The sequence below is a fragment of the Lepus europaeus genome, chromosome 14, assembly GCF_033115175.1.
Source record: "Lepus europaeus isolate LE1 chromosome 14, mLepTim1.pri, whole genome shotgun sequence".
Classification (NCBI taxonomy): domain Eukaryota; kingdom Metazoa; phylum Chordata; class Mammalia; order Lagomorpha; family Leporidae; genus Lepus; species Lepus europaeus.
This window is the reverse complement of record NC_084840.1, coordinates 24,605,604-24,629,769: the sequence shown is the minus strand read 5'-3', so window position 1 is coordinate 24,629,769 and position 24,166 is coordinate 24,605,604. Positions and strand designations below refer to the sequence as shown.

General features: G+C 38.7%; 1 protein-coding gene across 3 annotated transcripts in view; it reads right to left on the bottom strand.

Annotated features, from left to right (window-relative positions):
- Positions 1–24,166, bottom strand: part of SYT14 (synaptotagmin 14) — a 165,819-nt gene that overhangs the window by 63,489 nt on the left and 78,164 nt on the right. For all 3 annotated transcript variants that reach the window (XM_062211308.1, XM_062211310.1, XM_062211307.1), the window contains exons 3-4: positions 11,462–11,733; positions 6,019–6,468 (exon numbers count right to left, since the gene is read on the bottom strand). In XM_062211308.1, the coding sequence (XP_062067292.1) occupies positions 6,019–6,468; positions 11,462–11,733 (722 nt within the window). The remainder of the gene's footprint in view (positions 1–6,018; positions 6,469–11,461; positions 11,734–24,166) is intronic.

Sequence of the window (24,166 nt, the reverse complement as noted above, 5' to 3'; positions counted from 1 at the left end):
ATATAATAGAGCCATATAAATATAAGTCTGTCTTCTCCATGTGTTTAACGTCTAGAAGACATAAATCAAGTCGATGACAAAAAATATACGAGTACCTCAAATACAAGCCCTAGAGACAGTAACTTTATAGAACCATATGTACTTACTCACCCATGTATCCATTCACCATTTATACAGCAATAACTAGTACTGGATTTAGGGTACACAAAGATCGATAGGACAGTTTATATTATATTAGAAATAATCTATTTTTACAAAGATTGAATTTCAAATTAGACTTTAAATGAAATTTGGTTTTATCAATATTTATTTATTTATTTAAAAGAGTATGTGTGTGTGTGAGAGACAGAGAGGTTACTCCTACCTACTGAGTCTCCCCAAATGCCTGCAATGGCCTGGGCTCGGTGAAGTTAAAGCTGGGAACACTATCTGGTTTTCCCACGTGGGTGGCAGGGACCTAATCACTTGAGCACTCATTACTACATTCTGGGACTTGTTTTATCAGAATGCTGAAGTCTAGCTGGAGCCAGGTAATGGAGCCAGACCCTCCAATGTAGGAAGTGGCCATATTAACCAATATCGTAACTGCTTAGCTAAAGATGTGTCTCAGAATCTGAAATTTAAATAGATGCAAATTATGATTGCTATCAACATTTTGGTATAACATAAATGAAGGCAAATCCTTGATGATATTAGCCATCTCTGACTTTCACTATTAATCCTTTCAATCTTTGTACTTCTTCACTAGTGCAATTTCCCATTATATTTTTATTTTTTTAAGATTTATTTATTTGCAAGTAAGAGTTACACAGAGAGGAGAGGGAGGGAGAGAGGGAGGGAGGGAGAGGGAGAGAGAGAGGTACTCCATCCAATGGTACACTACCCAATTGGCAGCAACTGCACCGATCTGAAGCCAGGAGCCAGGAGCTTTTTCCAGGTCTCCCATGTGAGTGCAGGGGCCCAAGGACTTGGGCCACCTTCTACTGCTTTCCCAGGCCATAGCAGAGAGCTGGATCGGAAGTAGAGCAGTCGGGTCTCGAACCAGCACCCATGTGGGATGCCGGTGCTCCAGGCCAGGGCATTAACCCGCCGCGCAACAGCACCGGCCCCCATTATGTTCTTTTTGCGAATCTCTTCACTATGCCTCCTGGGCACCTCTGATTTCTGCTCATCTCCTCCAGGACTTTGTTTTCTGCTCTGAAGCCCCAACATTTTGCTTTAAAAGGAACCCAACTGTTCTGCAAGGACATCACCCTACAGCCTTTTCACTCTGGTTATTCCCTAATACACCAAGAGTCTCACTGTCAGAAAGCAAAGCAAAGTTCTAGGTCGCTTTCTCAAATACTGCTTCTTACCTTTAATTCATGGAAAAGAACACCCTGTTTCCCATAAAGCTCATGCTACTCTGTTCTCCTGGACATTTCATCTTCATTCCTTGAACATTTCTCCTTCATTTCTCGAGGATGAACCCTTGAGTCAATTTTCTTATACTTCACCTTGTGTCTCCATCTTTTCTGGCTACAGTGTCCACTTGGATAGCTCACACAAGAAACTGGCCTTTCTTTCCCAACTTGTCCATCTCCAGGGATTTTATCTTTTACTCCATCTCAAATGCCCATTCCCACTATCACACTCTGGGCCCTTGTCATCCCATATCATATTAATGGAAAACACCCCCCCCCCCCTTCAACTGCAGTCCCCTATCTATCCACATTGCTTGCCCAACTACTCTCACATCTTTTCCTTGATATCCTTGGACCTTTCGGTCCACTAACCTTTCTACTTCTTTGTATCCATTAGCCCCTTTCTAGCTTCACTTCTCTCTCTATTCTGCTTAGGTTTCCTCATTCACCATTTAAATCAACCTACTGAAAACTTTATAACAACTTTTGCCTCTCTGTTCATTCCAGTTTATCAATTAATATCTAGTCATTTATCCAGAAATATGATGGGCAGGCTTTATGGCATAGTAGGTAAAGCTGCTGCCTGTGACACTGGCATCCCTTGTGGGCTCCAGTTCAAGTCCTGGCTGGTTCACTTCAGATCTAGCTCTCCATTAATGCACCTGGCTCCTGTCACCCACGTGGGAGACCTGGATGAAGCTTCTGGCTCCTGGCTTCAGCATGGCCCAGCCTTGGTTGTTGCAGCCATTCGGGGAGTAAACTAGCACATGGATGATTCTCTCTCTCTCTAACTCTGCTTTTCAAAAAAATAAATAAATAAACAAACTTTAAAAAAATATAATATGGGGGGTGGCTGACGCTGTGGCATAGCAGCTAAAGCCACCGCCTGCAGTGTCCACATCCCATGTGGGTGCCGGTTCGAGTCCCGGCTGTGCCACTTCTCATCCAGCTCTCTGCTATGGCCTGGGAAAGCAGTAGAAGATGGCCCAAGTCCTTGGGTCCCTGAACCCATGTGGGAGACCCAGAAGAAGCTTTTGGCTTCAGATCGGTGCAGCTCCAGCCGTTGCAGCCACTTGGGAAGTGAACCAGCAGATGCAAGACTTCTTTCTCTGTGTAACTCTGACTTTTAAATAAATAAATAAATATTTTAAAAAATATATAATACGGAACCAGATTTGAAGAAATATAGATACATTAAGAAATATGATACATTAAGTATCATTAATTTTAGGATTTAAGAAAACTTATTTTTTCACTGTGGCCTTGTCCTTTCTCTCATCTCTTGGCTTACCCTATTTATTCATCCTGACAAAACTAACCATAGTCAGAATTCCCTATACATTTTTGATTCTCTATTCAACTGGCTAACAATTATCATAAATAATTCAACTAATAGAAAAACAAAGATTGAAATAAAAAAACCACCTAGAACTTAAGAAGTATCTGGCATGGTAAACTCCCTCTGCTTCCCAGAGATCCAGTCTGCATAAGGAACCTCAGATTCTTTCAGAAGAATGCTTTTTTTTTTAGTCAGTTTTCCTGCTTCAACTGATTCTTTGCCACTGAGGTTCACACATTCCTTAGTCAGAAAAGCAAATGCTGTACCTGCCAGGCTGGGTTATGTCGTGCTAACAAACACCTGCATATTCTGAGCAGCCTAGCACAACTGTTGCCTTCTTGCTTATACAACATATCTCTTTCAGGTTGGTTAGGGAGGCTCTCATCAAAGCTTAGAGAATCTCCATTTTGGGGCTGGCGCTGTGGCACAGTGGGTTAAAGCCCTGGCCTAAAGCGCCGGCATCCCATATGGGTGCAGGTTCTAGTCCTGGCTGCTCTTCTTCCTATCCAGCTCTCTGCTATGGCCTGGGAAAGCACTGGAAGATGGCCCCAGTTCTTGGGCCCCTGAACCTACATGGGAGACCCAGAAGAAGCTCTTGGCCCCTGGCTTCGGATCGGCACAACTCTGGCCGTTGCGGCCATGTGGGGAGTGAACCAACAGATGGAAGACCTCTCTCTCTCTCTGCCTCTCTGTAACTCTTTCAAATAAATAAAATAAATCTTTTTTTAAAAAAATCTCCATTTCTACACTGCTTCCATAGTAGCAGAGGCATTATTCCGGTTATTACAGGCTATAAATAGAGGATAAAAGCAAGTGGCATGGCCACATCTGAGCTTAACAGGATGCTAATATATGTTTTTGCTACATGGAGAAGCAACAGGATATACCTGTGCAACAATAGACACCACTAAAGCCTATTCTTCTGGATACCAAACACTCAGTCCCTCATTCATCCACATGTAGAACCCCACCATCATTCCCTAAAGAAATGTTCTTTAGTTATCTGAGGTCAAAGTCAAGGATCTCTGAGCATTGAATATTAGTTTCTATATTAAGTTTCTATATTAAATATAGATGTGATTCTTCTACATCTGGAGACTCAAGATCTAAAAAAGATAAATTGTGTGTCATACATATATCCAATATATAACTGTGAACCAGAGACAGGGCAATCACCATAAACATTCCCACTCAGGGACCATACAATATAACTGGTCTGTTGTGATCCTCAGCCAGTAATTATTCAAAAACTAGCAGAATAAATGTTTAATTATGAGCATGTTTCTTAGACACATATTATCACATCTTACAAATTCAGAGCAAAACTCATCTAGGAAAACTATAATTTCAACATTTCTCCATAAAGTTAGCATAAAAACTTAAGCAAAAAGAACACAGCCACTATAGTACATATAAGACAGATATACATAAAGATATATATATATATATATATTCACACACATATATATTTATTCTTATGGTGTTAAATTCTTATGACAACTGATAGATATAATTCTGTTAACCAGATAACTATAGCATGTCCAGTTATTTTTGGCAATGAAGCAAAAAATAAGCAATGGGATTTTTAAGGAGGCAGGGAAAAAAGGAAACCAAGAAAGTGGAACAATTAAACAGACCTGTGAAGTCTGAAAACTGTGTCAACATGGGGGGAATTAAGACCAAGACACTTTAAATATGCCTTAGACTAATCACTTATTTAGCATTTTTTCATTTTTGTAAATATTACTCAGAAATTTACCATACTGGTTGGTAAAAGAGGACTGGAGAAATAATGACTATAACCTAACATATGTAATATGAATACAGAACACAGAAATTACTTAGTTTATCCAGAGATAAGGCCGTATTATTGTCTATGGCTTTCTTTTCTTTGTGAAATGAATATAATTAATATAGAATTGGGAAAGATAATTTGAAATAAACAAAAAAATACATACCTCTTGATGATTCAATATTTCTCTTCTAATTTAAATCAATTATTCTATGTTAGGATATACTTTCCACAGAATAACAAGAGAACACTCAGACCAAATAAGAAAGCTTAAGAATCATATCAACCATTGCAGAATATTCAATTTTATGAAAAAGTGTTCTTTGCCCCATGAAATACTGTTTACACATTTTTTTCTCTCCTCTAATAACTGATGATACTATTTTTTAAAAGCCACAAAATGGTAATTCTGAAAACTTACATTATAAATTTCCCCAAAAAGGATGAAATCTTATCCTACAAACCCAATGAGTAGACTATATTTACAACTATCTTTTTGTTTTTAAAAATGCTGAAATCATCAAGTTAAAATGGTATGTACTTCAATGAACAAATGGCAAGATCAAATGCTGCCTTGTATAAAGCCAATGAGATCCTAATCATGGGCTATGCTTCCACATTTAAAAGCTTTTAAAAAACCCTAAAGCATCATATCTTTATTTTAACATAAAAATCTATCCTAAAATCCATTTCTGTAAATTCATATTAAAATTTTTTTATTCACTATAACATAGAAGAATAAATGTCATAATTTACACTTAGAGCATTATCACAGATTTTTCTCAAAATCTAACTATATGGCATAAAGTATTTCCCTGGTTTCAACAAACACTGCAGAGTTTTCTCTCGTGATTGGTAATGTTTTGTGGGAATTTTGCTGAAAAGAGGGAAAACATGTATGTGATGACAATCTGGAGAAAATAGAGAACTCGTTCCAAGTATTAACTGTTTTCCAAAAAATATTTCAAAATCTATAACTGAAAGGGAGTGGAAAATATAGAAAAGCAGTCTCGAAAATAATTTGATGGCAGTTCTGGGACAAGAACTGGTTAGAAACTAGGAGCAATACACATTCTGTAAGAGCAAATAATTTCTGCAACATAGTAAATAAAACAGGACTGGATTGTTCCTAATGTATCACCTACTTATAACCTGGAAAGAAATCAATAAATTCTATATGAAGTTCAGGTTATGTCATAATCTACCTTAAAATAAGCGTTCAACATAGGAACAAACATGTTAAGACCTTGGGCTAGAAGTCTGAAGGATAAATTAAAATACAGAAGTAATGTTAACATCTTCAAGGGTAACTTTTATAGATAAGAAAAAATTACCTACCTATTCTGGGCTTAGAAATGTTTTTAAAACTATGATCACTAAATAAAAAACAGAATGAAAAAGTTGTTGGACAATATGTTTTTAAAATTGTGTAGTTCATATACCATGAACATAAACTAAATGCAGGCCATGGATGAGATACTCACAGAATGATTGTAAGAAGGTTCCAGTATCACAGGTAATGACATTTTGCCTTGAAGATTCAATTTTGTTAAATAAAAAATCTTTTCCCCCACAATCTTTTCTTTTTTCATGCGATGCACACCATAGAGTCTAAACCGAACTGCATAATTTCCAATCATCTCAGATTCAACATGATTAAATTTGAATGTTTCTGTGAAGACAGGGCATGGTCCTCTCTGGATGCTGGTTTTTGCTCTCTGTTTCTTTATAGGTAGAAGAACAAGGTGTACTTGCCATGAGTTGCCACCTGTCCTGTTATATGTTGGGATGTCTGTGACAGCTGTCACTGTTACCAGAAGCTTCTGTTCTTGTGAGTCATAGTCAAAAGTCACATCCAGTGTGCCATATTTAGCTTCTGGCTCAGGATCAAAAGGCTTAGGAAGCTGTGAAGATGATCCTTGAGCTGACAGATCCTAAGAAAAGCAAATTTCAATGTTTCAGTTTTTAACTCTATTATTTAAAATAGCATGTAAATAAATACATGATATTTCATTAGGAAGATGATGTGAAAACAATTTTCAGTTGCTGCCACAAAAAAAAAATAATAATAAACAGTGAAGTACAATCAAAAGTTACCCTGAAGAACCACAGTAGTGTAAGTGGCAGATTAAACTAAAAATCTTATAATAAAGACACATTTAAGGTTTAAAATGTACCACCATAATTTTTGAGAAACTTGGATAAATATTTTACTACTGAGAATTTAAAATATGTTCTTTTATACGTAGCTCTATTCATTTTGTAGGAAACTACTAAGCTTTCAACATTACAAACAATGCAACTGACAGTGCAGTATGAAGTTAGAGAAAAGGAGGCCAAAAATAAAAATATATAGTACTATTCAAAAATTTGCTTCCATTTTCAGGGTTTGTTCTACAATGTTCTCATGTGTAACAGGACAGAAACATATGTAGATTTAAAAATCAATGAAAATGTGAAATATAGAAGTAGAAATACAAAGGCCTCAAAGTATTTGCAGCCAAGTATTTAATCTCCATAACACAAGACTATATTTACATCATTTTAAACCAGAATTAAAAGCAATACATTATTTTCTAATATTAATTACTGTTGAAAATAGAACACAGTTAAAAAGTTCAGGAAAGACTGAAACCATACACATTAATTATGAAATTACAAGAAATTTTACCTGTTTACCTTCAATTATCTCCAATCCTGCTAGACTACCTATCTGGGAATATTGATTGGTTACTGACAACGCCAAACCTACACTTCTGACCCTTTAATTACACTACTTTGCCCCTTCAAGTATTCTAGTAAATACTGAATGGCTTTTGTTTTAAAATGAGAACCAATTTTGTAATTTTTTATATTGTACCTACTACAGCAGTGAGCACTACTGACACTAAGTCTTCCCTTCTTTTATGTACTCAAAAGGACTCCCTCAGTGTTAGCTAGCAGCACATTGCCCACAAGGATTTGCTCATCAGTAGCCCCCTGATGGCTGATACACCTATGGGACTGAGTTCGGCCAATGGCAAACAAACAGAAGTTATGCATGAGACATCCAGATCTGGCGTGTACAAGAATTCACTTGCCCTCCACTCTTTCCGGGTCACTCTTCTATCGGCTCATCAGTTTGGAGCACGTAGATTGGGACAACACCCTAGGGAACAGCAGAATAATGGGAGAAAAGAACTGATGGCTGAATGCTGCTCTGGAGTGACGCCGCTACTTACTCTGGGCTGTCTGTCGCTAAGAACAGAGAAACAAGGCTCTGTGTTTTAGCCACAAGGTGGGTGGGGATCCTCTTGGTTACAGCAGCTTAATATGTGCCCTAACCATCGCACCTACTATGTGCCAAGTCCTATTTTATTTTAGGGGGAAGAACTCTGCTTTCTGCAGAACAGCAACAAAGATTCTTTGAACTTTTAAATCTTGCATGTTAGCTGGTATCATGTATGGAAAAGCAGATGACTTATGAAGAACAATACATGGGGACAGGGAACAAATACAGAATTTAGTTTCATGAATTATGAATAAATCAGGGTAAACATACTCTTACCTGGTAAAACAAAGTGTTTTAATGTATGTCAATAAAAATTAATGAATATTAATTATATGGCTTTGGTATACTGATTAAGTATCTTCTGAAACAGTGTCATGACAGCTAAGATTTTCAGGCAGCAAGCCTTTTCAAAAGGCCCTCGGCAGCTATTTTTGAACTTTGTTTCTCTTGGTGCCTCCCTAAAATTCTTAATGCTGAGCATTCCAACAATTCTAGGGAAACCCAGGGTTAAAAAGGTGGGACTTTTATAGAAAAAAGCTAGTATTTGAATTCTGCAAACAGACAATAAGAAAATGCTTCTTCTTTCCAAGGCACCTGGATCCAGGTTTTAAAAATCCTTTAGTTTAGTTAACAACAGGTCAGCAACAGAGTTTGTGATCTCCTTGCCACAGAACTCTCTGAACCCTTCCTTCTCTTCTGTCAGTTCAGAATTGTATATGGATAGGCTCTAAGATAGTTACAGCCTACATTAAACCAAGAGGAAAGTAAGAATTTTTTATTTGATACATAATATCTATAACAAGGATGAAAAAAAAACTTGAATAAACCGAGTGAATTTTATAGTACCATAGGCTTTTAACATTCCACAGTATTTGTGTGATATGAATTTTCTATATTTGAATGTGTTCAATGTTGCTATAAATGACACAAAAATAAGCAGGACAGAGGAAACCCAAAAGAAATGTTAACACAGAAAGCAGGTTAGCAGCTTTTGAAAAATTGCAAAACTTATAGGATGTGCTAACTATAGATAATGAATAAGGAAGTAGCTTATGAGATAGAAGTACAATTTTTAAGATATATTAAATAAAAATAGCAAAAAGTCAACCTGTATGATATGCCAAACACAGATTTAATAGAAAATATGATGGAACACATGAATATTGCCTACAGAAAGAGATGGACAACCCAACTCATGATTATGTTGCTTCTGGGAATGAGTGCTTTGTCATCCAAGTTTCAGTGATGGCCTGATATACTCACACAGCTCTCCAATATGGTAAGTGTGCACCTTGTGGCCACCATAAACAGGGATGCTGGCAGGGAAGAGACTAGGAAACAGGACATACAGGCACTTGATAAACCATGACTCACATCACAGTGGGGTTTTGCTACCTTAACCTACTGACACCCCAGGGAGCTGGATTGGAAGTGGAGCAGCCAAGACTCAAACCAGCACCCACATGGGATGTTGGCACTCAGGCCCATGCTTAATCTTCTATGCCACAGCACCAGCCCCATTGGCTTTGTATTTGAAATACACCTTCACACACACACACACACACACACAATCTGAACATCTTAATTTGGTCTTGAATCTTCTGGGATGGTCTGTCTGGTATATACTGGGAGGGTATCCCTGCATCACAGTAATCTGGATGAAGAAGGGTACCGTCACAGAGCTGGTAAAGCACTGTTTCTGCAGTCAGATCGGCCTGGGTATGAATTACCGTGCCACTACTCAAGAGCTCCACATACTTGAGCAAACTGCGTAACTCAGAGTCTTCATGTTTTCATTTGTAAAATAGAAATAAGGGCTCCTGAAAGGGTTGCTGGCACTAAATAAGTTGACTGCTTTTAATAGTTGTTAATTCTACAACCACTGCTAACTTGTTGGCTATCTATATAGTTTGCAAAACTATAAAATAGCTGTCTCAAATATGTTTAGGTGAAAGAACACAGAGAAACAGTCTTTGTGGAAAATCATGAAACTGTCATCTATGTTAAAATATCAATGTAGCATTTTCTTCTATTTCAGATACTATAATACTAGAAATAGAAGAAATAAAGTCATGGTTAAAAAGTGTTTATAAAAAAGACATAAGAGAAACTTAAGGAAATTCTATTAATAGCTTAATTGTTCTGTATATTGGGAAACCACCTCTAGAATTCATTCAGAAAATCCATCCAATAAGAACATGGACATACTATAGTATTACTGAACACTGTCTGGAACAAAAGTAAAAATTCACAATCTAAAACTTCAAAAGAAAGTAAATCCTAAAAATAAACTCTCCCTTATGAAATTCTCTAGATTACGTTTTTTGCTTCCACAAATAAAAACACACTTGTACTCAGACACAATTTGAACATCTTAATTTAGTCTGGGAATCCTCTGGGATAGTTTGCCTGATGTGTACTTGGAGGGTATCCACAAAAGGATTTCCCCGCAAATCCTTTTTAGAATCTGCTAATACTTTGACATTGAAATACAAATATTCTTATGTCATTTTCACTCCCAAAAAGGAACTTAAAACTCAACCACTCTGAATGCATGATGCCATGAATTAAAATTTCATTAGTAAAATGGACCATTTATTCCCTCCATATCCTGCTATGAAAATACAGTTAAGATTACTTTGAGCTGGCACCGCGGCTCACTAGGCTAATCCTCCGCCTGCAGTGCCGGTACCCCGTGTTCTAGTCCCGGTTGCTCCTCTTCCAGTCCAGCTCTCTGCTGTGGCCCGGGAAGGCAGTGGAGGATGGCTCAAGTGCTTGGGCCCTGCACCCGCATGGGAGACCAGTAGGAAGCACCTGGCTCCTGGCTTCGGATCGGCGCAGCTCACTGGCTGTAGCAGCCATATGGGGGGTGAACCAACGGAAGGAAGACCTTTCTCTCTGTCTCTCTCACTGTCTAACTCTGCCTGTCCAAAAAAAAAAAAAAAATTACTTTGAAAGACTTGTAAAATATTAATGAGGAAACTAGCAATAACAAAATTTCAAAATAAAATTGCAAAAAATAGTAACCTTATAAAGAAAAAGGCAAGCAATTCCACTTTATATAAAGTGTGTCTTAAAAAAACAAGAACTAGGTAAAGCTGCTGCCTGCAAGGTCGGCATCCCATGTGGGCACCAGTTTGCACCCCGGCTGCTCCACTTCCAATCTAGTTGCCTGCTAATGGCCTGGGAAAAGCAGTGGAGGATGGCCCAAGCACTTGGGGGTCCCTGCCACCCATGTGGTAGACTTGGTAGAAGCTCCTGGCTCCTGGACACTGTGGCTCTCTGGGGAGTGAACCAGCATAAGGGGAATCTCTCTCTCTCTCTCTTTCTCTCTCTCTCTCTCTATCTATCTCTCCCTCCCTCCCTCCCTCCCTCTGAAATTCTTTCAAATAAATAAATAAATCTTTAAAAAAAAACTCACAAAAACAAAAAACAATTAGCTACTTATCTTCCTTTGGTGGAAGGGAGGAAGTGGAGACTAGCTGGGACAGTCCTGTTAAGTTTGCTAGGTAAAGATTAAGGTTGGAAACCAGTATTATAAGCCACAAAGGGATAGAATAGTGATTAAAAACAAGTCTTCTTACCAAGAGGAGAAGTGTAGGATTATTCTCCTCCAAATAACATTCATTTTCAAAACTTCTCCATGCTTTACTTACTTCAGGGCTCAGGACTGCAGTGCTGTCACTTGGAACATCTTCTTCATATCCTTTATTATGAAAACTTTCTATTTCATGACCTGTGCTTCCTTCACTTGGGCACTTGTTATAGGAACATCTCGGGCTGTTGCTGCAGTGGGAAAATTCACATTTACTGTCTCCGATTTCTGAGGGTGTACATGAGAGATGGGGAGAACCACTGTCATCCTGATACGGTGGTGGCTGCAATTCATCCAGTGGGGGTGTTCTTCTCATTCTCTGAATGCAGTTTCCTGATAATGATTAAGAATCTGGTCACTGCCTCCAATTAGCCTCAACATGCAGTAAATACAGTCTATAATAAGTGTAACTCTCTTAAAAAAAAAACTGGATTAAAACCACGATTGTGTGTGGGTGTGTGTGTGTGTGGCAACATAACTATTCAATTTACACGTTTTCTTGATCCCTAGCTGATGATGCAAGAAAATAACGTGGTTCTCCTCCCTTCCCTCGCGCAGCAAGATCAGTCACACACTAAGACAGATGCTGCACTGCACCTGAAAGATGGCAGAGTGGTACGAATTAGATAGCTCCTTCATTTATGCTCTTTCAAGTAAACTCTGTACCATAGGCACTTACTCTACTCCTTTGTGATCTGTGGCCTAAGTAAAGCAATAAAAATATGGCAGGCAAAACAAAGATTTCACCTCTTTTCTTCAATTACTGAAATGAACATGAATTAGCATTGTTAGTAGTGTCAGAACTGTTTTCCACATCTTTCCTGGATCCAGAATACTAAAATGAGCAATACAAATCAGAAGTAATCTAATCTCTGCTAACTTCCACCAATCATCAGCAAATATGCAAAGCTGAACTCTTTCTTCATTATGATGGCCCTCCCCAATCCACTCTACATCTGTGTCTCTGCCTTCTAAGGAATAGCTCACTTGGTCTATAATATGCACCTCCACCTTTAGCAGTTAATGTGAAACCCATTTTCTTTCACTTGTAAATGAACCTTTTATTTTTTACCTCTATGAGCAATCCCAATGATTATGAATAAATATTTCTGTGAACAAGGGTAGTGGGAGGGAGTACAAAGTCCACCATATAACTTATGAATAGCTAAGATTGTGTTGATAAGTCCTGAATGTAATTATCAGGTATTAAACTTAAGCACTGCTCATTTTTTTCTTTAATGGACTACATCTCCTTTCTCAGAAGGGATCCTGGAAAAGGTAGTTTGTATTATAATTGTTAGAGTTCAGTTCAAATATTTAATAGTTTTTCTGTTTTTTAAGAGGAAAATTTATATAAAACTATAAGCCTCATTTAAAAATTATCACAATGACTAATTCAAATAAAAATAAAAATATCAATATATAAATATTTATATAAATATATAAATCTATTACTTTTATGAACAAGTTTACATATTTGTTCAGAAGCCCCAATTCTGGAAAAAAGGAAACTAAATGTCTTAACTCATGAGTCTAACATACTAACTTTAGTTTATATAAAAAGTAAAAAATTACTGAATTAGTAGAGCTGAAGCTAAATCAGCAAAGACAGACACACACAAGGAGGAGCCAAAAAACCTACAGAATTCTGGAATAATAAAGAGACAAGTGGCTTCACAAGTTTACCTGGTCTAACTCATTACGCGGGAAGGTAAGTACGTGTGCCTGCTAGAGCTGGTAGGCTGGCTGAACCCCCGTCTACACTTACCCTCTCCCAAGAAGTATGCTAATTAGGCAGTGAGACCTAAGCAGAAGATTTCACAGTGAGGCTTCTAAGAAAGCGTTTGTTTTCCCGACAAAAGCAGTCGGATGTAACCAGCAGGCCTTCTGCCCTTCTTCCTGCTGGCAGTTGCAGTAGCCGCTTTTTGACCATAAAGTAACAAGCATGAAAATGAAAGCTAAGGACAGAAAAGCAGAAAATGGAGTATTTCAAACATCACTAAGTAGCTGTCTCCAAACATCCTGATGCCTGAGACAAATCCCTTGTCTAAAAAAATTTCTTTTAAAACCCTGATAGTTTGAATGTCTATTATTTTCAAATATATTGTCAATGTATATAGTTCATAAATGATTAAAACACCACCCTTCTCTCCTTTAAAAATACCATTTAATCTGTCATTGAATTAAACTAATTAATATGTAAACAATGTGATGAAGTGAATAAAAAACTTGCCAATGCAGTGGTGCGAGGAGCCGGCACCCCATCTTTCTGAGAAGAGAGGTGATCTTTCCCAGAAGTGTCTCACATACTGCCTCACAGTTCTTCCTGGACAGAGCTGGGGCCTTTGTCTCTTGGACCCACAACTGGAAGGGGAAGCAGCACTAGCATAACTGGCTTAAACAGATACTGTTAAACACTGAAACTAGAGAAAGGGCCAGAGGAAAAGAGCAGTAACTGCATTCCCAGGGAAGAGTTGGAAAAAGCTTGCAGTGGAAATTGTACAGGAAGAAGAGAGATGGCAAGGAACAACATGGACAGTACAAACACACAGCAGCAAGCAAGCATGGATACCACTGGAGATGCTTACATCTGGAGGCTGGAAGAGAGGCCATCTTCTTGGAGCAAGGTGAGAGGAGTCTGCAGCAGCAGCTGTCACTGCTGATATTGCCTGAGGGACAATGCTGCAGACCACACTGACTTTGGATTCTGCCTGGAGCACTAGCAGGGGTCAGGTTGCCTAACCATGCAAAGCAGAAGCACATTGCTTTCTTCCTATCCCCCAATAAGGGCACCCAGTGACTAGCAGGGAGGAAGTGCCATCTTAATGCGAGTAGAGGCTACAGCAGCTAGCACATGAACAACTAGGGGATTTTACTGAAGGGATAAAGCTTTGGTCCTAACTTTGAATCTGGCCTGGAGGGTTGGTAGGGGGTAGAGCTCACACTTAGGCCTGTGAGGTGCTTCCCTCCCCTCACAGGTACCCAGACTCAAACTGCCAAGTAAGAGCAACCAACAGACAGCTGGCTCTGGGAGCACTTTGGCTCTCTTGATAGACCAGACAGGTTCGCGGGGCTGAGAGAGCATTCTCTGTTCTCCATAACTGTGGGAGCCTTGTGCACTGTGAGTGTGGGAATTCTGTGAATACACAACAGGGTGGGGGTGTAGCTGGGTCTCCAGGCATTCACTGTATATAGCTACAGGGGCTCAGAGTTCCCTGAGTGCCTGGAGTAGGTCACTGCAGAGGGCTCCATATTCACACAGAGGACCGCACAGATCCTTTGTGGGGTTCATGTGCCTGCATGCTGGGGTGTGTAGCCACTGTGGGCTCATCCTGGGCAGAACAGAGGTGAGGTTGTGATCACACCAGCAGACATGATCATACCTTCCCTTCTGCTGATAGTAGAGGATATCTACCACCTCCAACTTGGTTCTCACCCAGGAATCTTGCCTCACCCTAAAGCACTGGCCAGAGCTCCCTGTCCCCACCAAGTACACACCTTTTGGAATTCACTGAAGGAATAACACTCCATTAAGCCATGCAGGCATAGTTCAAAGATAAAAGCCAACAGAGGAAAAAACCAACAAGTGTTACCACAAATGCCTAAAAATAAACAGAAATAAAACAAACATGAACAATATGATTCCCTAGAAGGAACACAACAAGACTTCAATATTAGAATGTGAAGATGAAGAGATTGATGAAATGCCTGAAAAGGAACTGAAAAGCATGATAATAAGATTATTCAAAAACACAGAGAAGCAAATACAGGAGTTAAAGAAATCCATACATGACACAGATGACAAATTCTGCCAGATTGAGATATTGATGAGAAATCAAACTGAAATATCAGAAATGAAGAATTCAATGTGTCAAATAGAAAATACATTAAAGAATCTTTACAATAGACTTGGCAAGGCAGCAGAAAGAATAGCCTAGCTAGAACACAGATCCCTGGAAATACCTAACCAAAAAAAAAAAAAAAAGAAGAAGAAGAAGAAAAAAAAATTAGAAAAACTTAAAAAACCATTCAAGATTTATGGGATACTATCAAACATACATGTCTTAGGAGTCCTGAAGGTGTGAAAGAGAGAATGGATTATAAGGTCTATTCAGTGAAATAATAGCAGAAAATTTCCCTAATTTGGAGAAAGACAAAGACATCCAAGTACAGAACACACATACAACTCCTAACAGACATTATCAGAAAATATCTTCAGCACAGCACATTATAGGCAAACTTTCAACAGCAAATCATAAAGAAAAGATTCTAAGTTGTGCATGAGAGAAATGTCAGATTATCTTCAGAGTATATCCAATTACACTGATGGCACATTGCTCATCTAAAACCCTACTGGCTAGGAGAGAATGGACATAGTCCAAGTTCTAAAAGAAAAAATATCTGTCAATCCAGAATACTGTACCCAGCAAAGCTGTCATTTATAAATGAAGGTGAAATAAATACTTTCAAAACAAACAAGAAATTGAAAGAGTTGGTTACCACTTGTCCAGCCTTACAAATGATACCTAAGAATGTGCTACACACAGAACACAGAAAGATAGTCATCATTATGAAAGAATGTAATGGCAGAAAAACTCCTAGTAAAAATAAAAATAAAATCCAAAGCAAACAATATGAATATTTATGGGAAAATGGCAGGACCAAGTTGTTACTTATCAACAACAACCTGAATATAAATGGCCTAAATTCTCCAGTTAAAAGATACAGGCTGGCTGAATGAATTAAAAAGCAAGACCCACCTCTTTGCTGCCTACAAGAAACACACCTCACTGATAAAGACAAACAGAGACTGAAAAGTGAAAGCAGAGAAAAAGATAATGCTAACAGAAAGCAAAAATGAGCATGAGTAGCCATCCCAGTATCAAACAAAATAGACTTCAACACAAAAACTGTTAAGAGACAAAGAAGGGCATTATGTAATGATTAATAGATCAATTCAATAGTAGAATGAAACTATAGTAAATGTATATGCATTCAATGTCAGGGTGCCTGATTACTTAAAACAAAGTTAGGAACTGAAACTATGTGGGTAAAGCTGCCACCTGCATTGCTGGCATCCCATATGAGTGCTGGTTCAAGTCCCAGTTGCTCCACTTCCAATCTGGTTCTCTGCTATGGCCTGGGAAAGTTGTAGAAGATGGCGCAAGTGCTTGGGCCCCTGCACCTGCATGGGAGACCTGGAGGGAGCTCCTGGTTCCTGGCTTCAGATAGGCACAGCTCCAGCCATTGTGGCCAACTGGGGAGTGAGCTAGTGGATGGAAGAACTCTCTATCTCTCTCTGCCTCTCCTTCTCTCTCTGTGTAACTCTGACCTTCAAATAAATAAATAAATTTTTTTTAAAAAGTTAATGGATCTAAAGGGAGACACAGACTCAAGCACAATAATAATGGAGAACTTCGACACACCACTTTCATCAATGGACAGATCAAATAGACAAAAAGTCAACAAAGAAACTTCATAACTAATCTACACTAGGGACCTAATTGAGATCTGCAGAACATTTCATCCCACAGCTGCAGAATACACATTCTTTTCTTCTGTGCATGGAACTTTATCTAGGATAGACAAATGCTAGGCCATAAAGCAAATAGAAAGAAATTGAAATCATACCATGTATCTTTTCCTGACCACAATGTAATGAAATGGGAAATTAACAACTTAAGAAACTCTAGGGACTGGTGCTGTGGCACAGCAGGTTAAAGCACTGGCCTGAAGCACTGCCATCCCATATGGGCGCCAGTTCGAGACCCAGCTGCTCCACTTCTGATCCAGCTCCCTGCTGTGGCCTGGGAAAGCAGAAGGCCCACATCCTTGGGCCCCTGCACCTGTGTGGGAGACCCGGAAGAAGCTCCTGGCTCCTGGCTTCGAATTGGCGCAGCTCCAGCCATTGCGGCCAATTGGGGAGTGAACCAGCAGATGTAAGACCTCTCTCTCTGCCTTTCCTCTCTTTCTGTGTAACTCTGACTTTCAAATAAATAAATAAACCTTTAAAAAAAACTCTAGAAAATATGCAACCACATACAGACTGAATAACATGCTTCTGAAGGAACAGATTATAGAAGACATCAAGATGGAAATAAAAAAAATTCCCAGAAATAAATAAGACAAAACCTATCAGAACTTATAATATACAGCAAAAGCACTGTTAAAAGGGAAGTTTATAGCAATTAGTGCCTATAGCAAGAAACTGGAAGGGCATCAAAAAATGACCTAACAATGCATCTCAAGCACCTAGCAAAACAAGAACAAACCTGAAAAATTAGTGTGAGGAAAGAAATAATTAAAACTAGATAATAAACAAAATTGGAACCAGAAAAGTGATATAAAAGGTCAGGAAAATGAAGAGCTGGTTTTTAAAAAAATAAACAAAATTGATCCACTAGCGGTCCAATTAACCAAAATAAATAAATAAATAAATAAAAGACCCAAGTCGATAAAATCAGAAATGAAAAAGGAGATGTTACAGTGGATACCACAGAAATAAAAAGAATCATCAGGAATTACTACAAACAGCTATATACGAACAAATTGGAAAATCCAGAAGAAATGGATAGATTCCTGGACATATACAATCTACCAAAATTGAGTTATTAAGATATAGAAAACCTAAATAGATCAATAACCAATGCAGAGTTATGAATCAGTAATAATGACCCACCCAACAAATTAAAGACCAGGACAAAATGGCTTCACTGACGAATTCTACAAAATCTTTAAAGAACTAATCCCAACTCTTCACAAACTATTCAAAATAATTGAAAGGGAGGGAATCCTTCCAAATTCCTTCTATGAGGACATTATTAACTTAATTTGAAAGCCAGAAAAAGATACAACAGAAAGAAAGAACTATAGACCAATATCCCTAATGAATATTAATGCAAAAATTCTCAACAAAATACTAATAATCAAATCTAACACCATATCAGAAAGATCATTCACCCAGATCAAGTGGGATTTATTCTTGATATGCAGGGATAGTTCAACATACAAAACTCAACAAATGTCCATTAAGGATTTCTGTAGTTCAAGAATTTGTTTTTGAGAACTTCTTAATGTTCTTATCAATTTTTTGAGATCTGCTTCTTGCATTTCTTCGATCTCATCATCTTCATAATCTTGAATTGGGGTGTCTTTTTCATTTGGGGGCATCATAGTGTCTTTCTTGTTCTTGTTACCTCGGTTTTTGCGTTTGTTGTTTGGCATGTTGGAGATATTTGGTTTCTTCACTGTGGTGTTTTTTCTTGTTAAAGAAAAAACTCTAGATTAAGTGGACTGTCTTGCTTTTGATGGAGCCTCAGAGGCTTGAGATGAGTGTGGCCTGAGAGCTCTGTTTGGTTCCTCAGTGTTGAGGGTGTGCCAAAGGTGACACTCCCAGGTTAGGCGTGGTAAATCTCTCTCTCTCTCTCTCTCTCTTTCTTTCTTTCTTTCCTTCCTTCCTTCCTTCCTACTTTCTCTCTCTCTCTCTCTCTCTCTCTCTCTCTCTCTCTCTCTCCCCTTCTCTCTCTTCCTTCCTTCCTTCCTTCCTTCCTTCCTTCCTTCCTTCCTTCCTTCCTTTCTGTCTTTTTTTATTCAAAAGGGAAGTAATTCTGCACAACTGAACGGAATTGGAGGTAGTTAGCAGGCGAATGATATACCCACAGGAGCCAGAGATCAGAAGCTCTTTCCCAAGGACCACACAGGGAATCTCTGCTGCCCTCAGCGTGGGCTCCAATTCTCCTGCAGTCTCCCACTGGGTTGCCAAGTTACATCCTAATCTCCTGTTATTTCGCCCCCCCCCCCCGAGTTAGCTTTTTCTGCTAGGCTCAGGGCCGGTGCAGACCTGAGGTCACCCTGCTTCTGACTCCATCAAAAGCAGACAGTCCACTTAATCTAGAGCCATAGTATAACAAGAAAAAACACCACAGTGAAGAAACCAAATATCTCCAACATGCCAAACAACAAACGCAAAAACTGAGGTAACAAGAACAAGGAAGACACTATGACGCCCCCAAATGAAAAAGACACCCCAATTCAAGATTATGAAGATGATGAGATCGAAGAAATGCAAGAAGCAGATCTCAAAAAATTGATAAGAATATTAAGAAGTTCTCAAAAACAAATTCTTGAACTACAGAAATCCTTAATGGACAAGATAGAAAATCTCTCTCGTGAAAATGAAATATTAAGGAGGAATCAAAATGAAATGAAACAACTAGTGGAACAAGAAACTGTGATAGTGACGAGAAATCATAATGAAATGAAGAATTCAATAGATCAAATGACAAACACATTAGAGAGCCTTAAAAACAGAATGGGCGAAGCAGAAGAGAGAACATCAGACTTAGAAGACAGAGAACAGGAAAGGAAACAGGCAAACCAAAGAAAAGAAGAAGAAATTAGAAATCTAAAAAATATTGTCGGCAATCTACAGGATACTATTAAAAAACCCAACATTCGGGTTCTAGGAGTTCCTGAAGGCATGGAGAGGGAGAAAGGATTAGAAGGCATTTTCAGTGAGATACTAGCAGAAAATTTCCCAGGTTTGGAGAAGGACAGAGACATCCTAGTACAGGAAGCTTATAGAACCCCTAATAAACATAACCAAAAGAGATCCTCACCACGACATGTTGTAATCAAACTCACCACAGTGAAACATAAAGAAACGATCCTAAAATGTGCAAGAGAGAAACGTCAGATTGCTCTCAGAGGATCTCCAATTAGACTCACAGCAGACTTCTCATCAGAAGCCCTACAAGCTAGAAGGGAATGGCGAGACATAGCCCAGGTACTAAGAGAGAAACACTGCCAGCCCAGAATACTATATCCTGCAAAGCTCTCATTTGTGAATGAAGGTGAAATTAAGACTTTTCATAGCAAACAGAAACTGAAAGAATTTGTTGCCACTCATCCTGCCCTGCAAAAGATGCTTAAAGATGTGTTACACACAGAAACATAGAAACATGGTCACCAATCTGAAAGAAGGTAAAGGAAGGAAACCTCACAGCAAAAGATCACAGGAAGCTCAATTTCTCTTTGACATAGAATTAAACTCTGATGCTCTGTTAAAGCAATGTGTTAAAGTAATCTATTATGTTCTCTTGATGTCTGTTAAATTCTAATTGTTCAAAAACAGCTGAATTTTTATTAAGAGCTATGGGTTATTTAAATATGTGCTTATTTTCAAAGATTTGAATAATCACCTTGTAACAACCATCAAATTTGGTCTATGTTATATCATGATTTTAAGGAATCTTATTTCAACCAGATATTTTGGATTTTGAGCCTTCTTGGCATTCTTCACAGGCATTCAAAAAATCAAAGTTTCAAACAATCTGGACTCTAAAATTTCCAGTAAATCCTGGACTTTGGTTTTTCCAGTTTGGGCCCAACTGAAAAAATCGAAGGACCTATGTCTCTCATCTTATAGAGACACCAACTAATCAGTCTATTTGGATTATATTAGAAGGACTGTCAAGATGTGATGTGGTACCAGACTTTAAGTTTCTATAATGGAAAATGCTATTAATACAAATGTTTGAGAATTAAAAAGTCTAATGATCTTGTGTTACTAGACATGATAGTTATCTTAATGAGAAAGCCCCAGAGGCCTAAAGGGTTAAATACTTGTAAAATCCTACAGGTGCTTTCAAAAATACTGTGAAGTAAGCAAGTGCCTCTTGTTGGTTGATGAGTTTATAATTTTAAACATGGCGACTTAAAGTCTTTTGTCATCCATAGTTATATATGATGTGCTGCTCATAAAACTAAAGCGTTGTTGGTTCTGTGTTTAGCTGTCCTCCTATAGGTTCCTATGGACTTTGCCCAGCCACTTTTATTGTATTCAGTACTTTGGGATGGCTCTGTAAACAGATGAAGCCAATAATGTATTAACAGTACCAACTGAGAGTAAGTATGGTTAACTGAGGTTACTAAAAACAAAAAGCAATCCAAATCAATTGGCAATCTACAAAAAGAGTTAAAGATTTTAAAAGCTATTATTAAAATTGCTGTATTGGTCTATTATGCTATTTTATATGTGTGTACATATTGTATGTCCACATGGGGAAATTTTATTAAGAGTTTTATTTTAAATGGCTTATAGATAAGATTGTCCATAAATTTAAGCTGCTAAAATCAATCAAAGATACATTTTAATTTGTGTGACCTGAATCTGTGTATCATATGTTTTAAACGTGTTGGTAGAAAGAAACTAAAAACATTTTAGATGGTTGTGCTTAAGTTTACTGGCTAAACAAACTACACCATGTTAGATATTTAAGAGGGGTTTTCAAATACATGATTCTTAAAATTTATAGAAGGTGGCCGGTGCCGTGGCTCAACAGGCTAATCCTCCGCCTTGCGGCGCCGGCACACCAGGTTCTAGTCCCGGTTGGGGCACCGATCCTGTCCCGGTTGCCCCTCTTCCAGGCCAGCTCTCTGCTGTGGCCAGGGAGTGCAGTGGAGGATGGCCCAAGTGTTTGGGCTCTGCACCCCATGGGAGACCAGGAGAAGCACCTGGCTCCTGCCATCGGAACAGCGCAGTGCGCCGGCCGCAGCGCGCTACCGCGGCGGCCATTAGAGGGTGAACCAACGGCAAAGGAAGACCTTTCTCCCTGTCTCTCTCTCTCACTGTCCACTCTGCCTGTCAAAAAAAAATAAATAAAAATAAAAATAAAAAATAAAAAAAAATTTATAGAAGGTATTGGACCTTCTGGTAAATGTTTTCTTAAGTTGTTATCTAATGGTTGAAACTGTTTGCTAAGTATTCATGTAATATTGCTATTGTCAGCAAGCGATCTAGGACTTGCTCCCTCATTTCTCTATTCTAAGCCCAACTTGTTCTTTCATTTCTCTATTCTCTTCAAGGTAGGAAACTAATTCTATTATGAAGGAATCTGTAGGACGCACAATTCATTCTTTAGACCTTATAAAGAGAGATGGCTAACATTTTTCTGTAAAATAGCATAGCCAAAATAAGAACTTAAATAATGATCTCATAGCTAGATTCACTTCGCCACCAGCGAAGTATACAGTAAGTAGAAAAAACCTCCCTTTCAGACCAAAGGGAAAGAAAGTTTTAAAGTGAGAATATAATTTTCCTCATGGGCATTGACTACCTTAGAAAAACTACTACAGAACATGCCTGTGACTATAGACTTGTAGTTCAGGCCACCGAAGATTAGAGATGGGACTTGGGCACTCCCTTGACTTGCATCCTCTGGTCTGCTTTAACAAAAACCAGGAGGAAAAGAAAGCTAGGCATCAGAAGCAATGGGTGGCAGGCCTATTAATGGCTGATCTGCACAGTGATCTGCCCTCAAGGAGACCCAACTGGCCAGTCCACTGCAGTGGCTTTCAATGTGGTAAGCCTGGGCTTCAGCACAAGTAAGCTTGTGAAGAGCCCTGGCAGCTCTGCCAAGAGTTGGATCACTGGAAATGGACCTGCCCTGGAGTCGAAGGATGCCCAGGTCAGAGCCACAGATCTTATTGGCTCTAAGCTGAAAAGCCCTTCACTCAGCCCAACTTCCAAAGTGACCACTGCAGCTGAGGGGATGGTCAAGTAGGGTCAGCAACATTGCAGGCAGAACTGTAAATTTCTTGTTAGAGATGCCACCTGCCTTTACCTGGCCAGCTCTCCTCCCAGGCCAGCTAAGTAATGAAAGTCAACAGAGTGCCTTCCCCTAGGAGGTTCACACCTCCCTTAGGATATACCCCATGTGAAGAGATAGATAGGTCTGGGCCTCTTAACTTACAAGGCCTAAAGCCCAACAGATTATTATCAAGCCCCTTCTATCAGGTTCTACTTGCCTCTCAATCAGAAAACTTATTTGTAGCTTAGACAGCACCTTTCTTAGCTCCTCTAATAATGACTCTGTCCTTTGTTCTAGGCCCTGTCTAGTGCACTTGGGCCTCATTCCTTTGTAATCATAACCTCTACTCTACCACCAATGGCTCTACTCCCAACCTGTGTGTACTGATGATCCTCTTCCCCACTTAATGCTGTATAATTGTTCAAACCTGGTAAATGCCACTCTTAGGATCATTGGTTACTATCCTCACCCTGTCTTCTATGACCTTGTCTAAATATGATCAGAGTCAGCAAACTTGGAAGGCTTCCATAGCCTTGGCAACTCATGACGACAGCCTAGGGTGGTTACTGGTGCCATAAACTAGAGTGTCAATTTGTTGGGTCAACAACAGGAACCACTGTGCACTTGCTCCTCATGTGGGATCTCTGTCCTTAATGTGCTGTACATTTTGATTTAATGCTATAACTAGTACTCAAACAGTATGTTTCACTTTGTGTTTCTATGTGGGTGCAAACTGTTGAAATCTTTATACTAAATTGATCTTCTGTATATAAAGAGAATTGAAAATGAAAAAAAAAACTCAACAAATGTGATACAACACACTAACAAATTGAAGAATAAAAACCATATGATTATATCAATAGATGCAGAGAAAGCATTTGCTAAAGTATAACTTCCTTTCAATATAAAAACCATAATCAAATTGGGTGTAGAAGGAACATTCTTCAACAATCAAGGCACTATATAACAAACCCACAGAATGTATATTAAATGGGGAAAAGTTGGAAACATTTCCCTTAACATCTGAAACCAGATGTCCACTTTCACCATTGCTATTCAATGTAGTTCTCTGAAGTTTTAGCCAGAGTCGTTAGGCAAGGAAAAGAAATCAGGGGATACAAAATGGAAAGGAGGAAGTCAGATTTTCTCTGTTTGCCAATGACATTATTCTATCT